The sequence below is a fragment of the Xenopus tropicalis genome, chromosome 1, assembly GCF_000004195.4.
Source record: "Xenopus tropicalis strain Nigerian chromosome 1, UCB_Xtro_10.0, whole genome shotgun sequence".
Classification (NCBI taxonomy): Eukaryota; Metazoa; Chordata; class Amphibia; order Anura; family Pipidae; genus Xenopus; species Xenopus tropicalis.
The window spans coordinates 205975230-205981198 of record NC_030677.2 but is presented as its reverse complement, the minus strand read 5'-3'; the positions used below and the strand labels follow the sequence as shown (position 1 = coordinate 205981198).

At 43.7% G+C, this 5969-nt stretch overlaps 1 protein-coding gene and 1 pseudogene across 1 annotated transcript; one reads left to right on the top strand and one right to left on the bottom strand.

Annotated features, from left to right (window-relative positions):
- Window positions 1-743: 743 nt before the first annotated feature.
- Window positions 744-2417, bottom strand: LOC116408376 (the record flags this gene model as incomplete). Its single annotated transcript, XM_031895150.1, has 1 exon — window positions 744-2417. A coding segment is annotated over one exon (1674 nt), but the record flags the coding sequence as incomplete, so codon positions are not given.
- Window positions 2418-2430: 13 nt separating this feature from the next.
- On the top strand, window positions 2431-4826 carry LOC116408375 (annotated as a pseudogene).
- The last annotated feature ends 1143 nt before the right edge of the window (window positions 4827-5969 follow it).

Sequence of the window (5969 nt, the reverse complement as noted above, 5' to 3'; positions counted from 1 at the left end):
TGCAGGAAAACTAGATTGTACAGAAATAGTAGATTGTGCAGGAAAACTAGATTGTACAGAAATAGTAGATTGTGCAGGAAAACTAGATTGTAGAGAAATAATAGATTGTGCAGGAATACTAGATTGTGCAGAAATAGTAGATTGTGCAGGAATACTAGATTGTGCAGAAATAGTAGATTGTGCAGGAAAACTAGATTGTACAGAAATAGTAGATTGTGCAGGAAAACTAGATTGTACAGAAATAGTAGATTGTGCAGGAAAACTAGATTGTACAGAAATAGTAGATTGTGCAGGAAAACTAGATTGTACAGAAATAGTAGATTGTGCAGGAATACTAGATTGTGCAGGAATACTAGATTGTAGAGAAATAGTAGATTGTGCAGGAAAACTAGATTGTGCAGTATCTAGTAGAATTAAGTCTAAAACAACTGGACTTTTCTGAGTTTTTTCTTGAAAACGTTTCACCACTCATCCGAGTGGCTTCTTCAGTTCAAATGACTGGTAGGGAATTCCCCGGTATTTAAACTCTTGATGGTAGTAGAGTCACAGACATCCAATCACAATGGTTCCATTGAACTTGTTCAGTTAGGTGTTAGCTGAAACTGACAGGTGTAAGAAGGTATGATCCAATCACAATGGTACCAAGATTCTCATTGATGAAGGTGTTAATCCTTCAAAGTACATGACTGGAAGTGTGAACTGTTGTGAAACTGCCGGGGTAAGGATGTCAACGCGCCATTGTATGTTGGTGACAAGCGGTGTCTCAGGCCCCCTCCTCTGTTCAGGGATGGTTTTTCCAGGTTGGCATAAATGGCCTCTTTCACACCTCTTTCAAACCATCTGTCCTCTCGGTCCAAAATATGCACGTTACTGTCCTCAAAAGAGTGACCTTTTTCTTTGAGGTGTAGATAGACCGCTGAGTCTTGTCCTGAGGAGTTTGCCCGCCTATGTTGGGCCATTCTCTTACAGAGAGGTTGTTTTGTCTCCCCAATGTATAAGTCTGAGCACTCTTCACTACACTGGACAGCATAGACCACATTACTTTTCATGTGCTTGGGTGTTGGGTCTTTCGGGTGCACCAGCTTCTGTCTCAGGGTGTTGCTGGGTTTGAAAAACACAGGAATGCGATGTTTGTTGAAAATTCTCCTAAGTTTTTCTGATGTTCCAGCAACATATGGAATGACTATGTTGTTTCGCCTGCTGTGTTCCTCCCTTCTGTTTGTAGGTCTGGTCTTTCTGTTGGTCTTTGATTTGGTTTTGATGAAGGCCCAGTCTGGGTACCCACAAGTTTTCAGAGCTCCTTTTAGATGTTTATATTCTTTCTCCTTGGCCTCTGCATTGGATGCCACAGTTTCAGCCCGATGATGTAGAGTCCTAATTACACCCAGTTTATGTTCCAAAGGGTGGTGGGAATCAAACAGCAAGTACTGGTCTGTGTGGGTGGGTTTCCTGTATACTTCAATATCCAGGTCCCTCCCCTCTTTGATAACTATAGCACAGTCCAAAAAAGCCAGTTTGCTGTCTTTCACATCTTCCCTTGTGAACGTGATGTTTTTGTCCACCGAGTTTATGTGTTTGGTGAAGGCTGGAACCTCGCGTTCTTTAATTTTGACCCAGGTGTCATCCACATATCTGAACCAATGACTTGGTGTTGTTCCCTTGAAGGTGTCCAGGGCTTTCTTTTCCACTTCTTCCATGTAAAGGTTCGCTACAATTGGAGACACAGGCGAACCCATGGCACAGCCATGTTTTTGTCTATAGAAAACGTCCTTGTGCTTGAAGTAAGTGGTATTGAGACATAGGTCCAGTAAGGAACAAACTTGTTCTGGGGTCAGCTTTGTTCTGCTGCTGAGGGTGGTGTCTTGTTTCAGCCGTTTCCTCACTGTATCAATTGCCTCGGCAGTGGGTATGCATGTGAACAGAGATGTTACGTCATAGGACACCATTGTATCATCGATCTCCAGCTTTAACTCCTTCACTTTTTTGACAAAGTCCATGGAGTTCTGAATGTGGTGTACTGTGTTTCCAACTAAGGGGGCTAAGATGTTGGCCACGTATTTAGCAATGTTATAAGTCACACAGTTAATGCTGCTGACAATTGGCCTCAAAGGGGCTCCTTCTTTGTGTATTTTTGGGAGTCCATATAGGCATGGAGTGGCTTCGCCTGGGTAAAGGCGACGATACAAAGCTGGACTGATGACCTTTTCCTTCTCAAGGTGCTGCAAGCAGTCTATAACCTTCTTCTTGTAGTTGCTTGTTGGATCTCTCTTGAGTTGCTCATATGTGTCTGAATCGTTGAGCAGTGTGGACACTTTGGCATGGTAGTCTGATGTATTCAGTACCACTGTACACCTTCCTTTATCTGCTGGCAGGATGGTGACACTTGAGTCCTTGGCAAGTGATGTCAGAGCCCTCCTCTCTTGCAGACATATTGCTACTCAATTTGGGGAGAATACCCTAAAATTGGTACGGGAATATGAGAGGACGGCCAGAAAACTTGCGGATTACAGAAACCATCTTCGTTTTAACCTACGATGCCGATATCAGGGAATCACACCATGCAGCCTACGTCTGGGTTCTTCGGTTAAAGGTCACAGGGCCAAGGTGATCCTTCAGAAAGCCCAGAAACAACTGTTAAATGAACGGGTGAGGCAGACTAACTTCTCAATTGAGGTCCTGGTTCATAAATTTGATAATGCAAAACAGAGACTGACAGCAAAACTACCGGTGCTGACGTTGCAAAGAGTGGTTGAATTCACAGAGCGGGCGCAACTTGCACAACATGCCAAGGGCAAGGAGAGGCAAATAAACAAATTCACCAGTTTATTATCACGTACCAACAACACCCAGCGAACAGACAAATCAACAGGGAGGAAGGAAGATGAAAACAAGACATGCCAGAACATCAAGGATCTGTGGGTAAAGAATTTATCAGACAGGGAACTCACAGAACCAGAGAAGGATGTCTTAGCCAAGGGACTGAACTTTGCAGTGGCCCCACGGTATGTACCAGTGGTAGACTTCATCACAGCCACAGAATCATCCATCCACAACAATAAGATACCAGTGGATGAGGCTGAAAACATCCGGTTAAAAGTATCAGCAGCCCTAGCTAATGCTAAAGCTCCCCCTTCCAATCTAAGTCTGCAAGAGAGGAGGGCTCTGACATCACTTGCCAAGGACTCAAGTGTCACCATCCTGCCAGCAGATAAAGGAAGGTGTACAGTGGTACTGAATACATCAGACTACCATGCCAAAGTGTCCACACTGCTCAACGATTCAGACACATATGAGCAACTCAAGAGAGATCCAACAAGCAACTACAAGAAGAAGGTTATAGACTGCTTGCAGCACCTTGAGAAGGAAAAGGTCATCAGTCCAGCTTTGTATCGTCGCCTTTACCCAGGCGAAGCCACTCCATGCCTATATGGACTCCCAAAAATACACAAAGAAGGAGCCCCTTTGAGGCCAATTGTCAGCAGCATTAACTGTGTGACTTATAACATTGCTAAATACGTGGCCAACATCTTAGCCCCCTTAGTTGGAAACACAGTACACCACATTCAGAACTCCATGGACTTTGTCAAAAAGTGAAGGAGTTAAAGCTGGAGATCGATGATACAATGGTGTCCTATGACGTAACATCTCTGTTCACATGCATACCCACTGCCGAGGCAATTGATACAGTGAGGAAACGGCTGAAACAAGACACCACCCTCAGCAGCAGAACAAAGCTGACCCCAGAACAAGTTTGTTCCTTACTGGACCTATGTCTCAATACCACTTACTTCAAGCACAAGGACGTTTTCTATAGACAAAAACATGGCTGTGCCATGGGTTCGCCTGTGTCTCCAATTGTAGCGAACCTTTACATGGAAGAAGTGGAAAAGAAAGCCCTGGACACCTTCAAGGGAACAACACCAAGTCATTGGTTCAGATATGTGGATGACACCTGGGTCAAAATTAAAGAACGCGAGGTTCCAGCCTTCACCAAACACATAAACTCGGTGGACAAAAACATCACGTTCACAAGGGAAGATGTGAAAGACAGCAAACTGGCTTTTTTGGACTGTGCTATAGTTATCAAAGAGGGGAGGGACCTGGATATTGAAGTATACAGGAAACCCACCCACACAGACCAGTACTTGCTGTTTGATTCCCACCACCCTTTGGAACATAAACTGGGTGTAATTAGGACTCTACATCATCGGGCTGAAACTGTGGCATCCAATGCAGAGGCCAAGGAGAAAGAATATAAACATCTAAAAGGAGCTCTGAAAACTTGTGGGTACCCAGACTGGGCCTTCATCAAAACCAAATCAAAGACCAACAGAAAGACCAGACCTACAAACAGAAGGGAGGAACACAGCAGGCGAAACAACATAGTCATTCCATATGTTGCTGGAACATCAGAAAAACTTAGGAGAATTTTCAACAAACATCGCATTCCTGTGTTTTTCAAACCCAGCAACACCCTGAGACAGAAGCTGGTGCACCCGAAAGACCCAACACCCAAGCACATGAAAAGTAATGTGGTCTATGCTGTCCAGTGTAGTGAAGAGTGCTCAGACTTATACATTGGGGAGACAAAACAACCTCTCTGTAAGAGAATGGCCCAACATAGGCGGGCAAACTCCTCAGGACAAGACTCAGCGGTCTATCTACACCTCAAAGAAAAAGGTCACTCTTTTGAGGACAGTAACGTGCATATTTTGGACCGAGAGGACAGATGGTTTGAAAGAGGTGTGAAAGAGGCCATTTATGCCAACCTGGAAAAACCATCCCTGAACAGAGGAGGGGGCCTGAGACACCGCTTGTCACCAACATACAATGGCGCGTTGACATCCTTACCCCGGCAGTTTCACAACAGTTCACACTTCCAGTCATGTACTTTGAAGGATTAACACCTTCATCAATGAGAATCTTGGTACCATTGTGATTGGATCATACCTTCTTACACCTGTCAGTTTCAGCTAACACCTAACTGAACAAGTTCAATGGAACCATTGTGATTGGATGTCTGTGACTCTACTACCATCAAGAGTTTAAATACCGGGGAATTCCCTACCAGTCATTTGAACTGAAGAAGCCACTCGGATGAGTGGTGAAACGTTTTCAAGAAAAACTCAGAAAAGTCCAGTTGTTTTAGACTTAATTCTACTAGATACTGTATATCATGACCTGGATGAATGAGAATCTTCATAGATAGATTGTGCAGGAAAACTAGATTGTACAGAAATAGTAGATTGTGCATGAATACTAGATTGTGAAGGAATAGCACATTGTACAGGAATACAAGATTGCACAGATTAGTGGACAGGAAGATTAGGTTGTGCTGGAAAGTAGATTGTGCAGGAATAGTAGATTGGACAGAAATAGTAGATTGTGCAGGAAAATGAGACTGTGCATGATTACTAGATTGTGCAGGAAGAATAGGAAACTAGATGTGCATAAATGCTAGATTGCATAGGCATAGTAGACTGTGCAGGAACACTAGACTGTAAGTAAAACTAGACTGTGCACGAATAGTCAATTTTAAAGGAATAACTCATTGTGCAGGAATAAGATTGTGTGGGAATATATTGTACAAAACTGTATATTTTGCAGGAATACTAGATTGTGCAGGAATAGTAGATTTTACATTAATGCCAGAATATGCAGGAGTTCATTGTACGTGTAGGGTCTATGATGGACTTCACCATCTCCTACTGTGTAAGTCTGTGCCCTGTGGGATGGGTGTGCTCCCATTGGCATTAACCCTGGGGTGTTATGGGAAACCCCTAGTCTATAAGAGTCTATAGTCGTTCTTCTTTGGGCTTTCACAAGCCTGGGGCCTTGGTAAAGAGAAGCCGGGTCCCTAAGGTACAGTAGGTCGGACACTTTAGTGTAAGTTGTGGATAGAGGACCTCTGGGGCAGGTAGCTCCTGTGGGGTAGGGCTTTTAAGTGATGGGCACAAAAGTAAATCTAG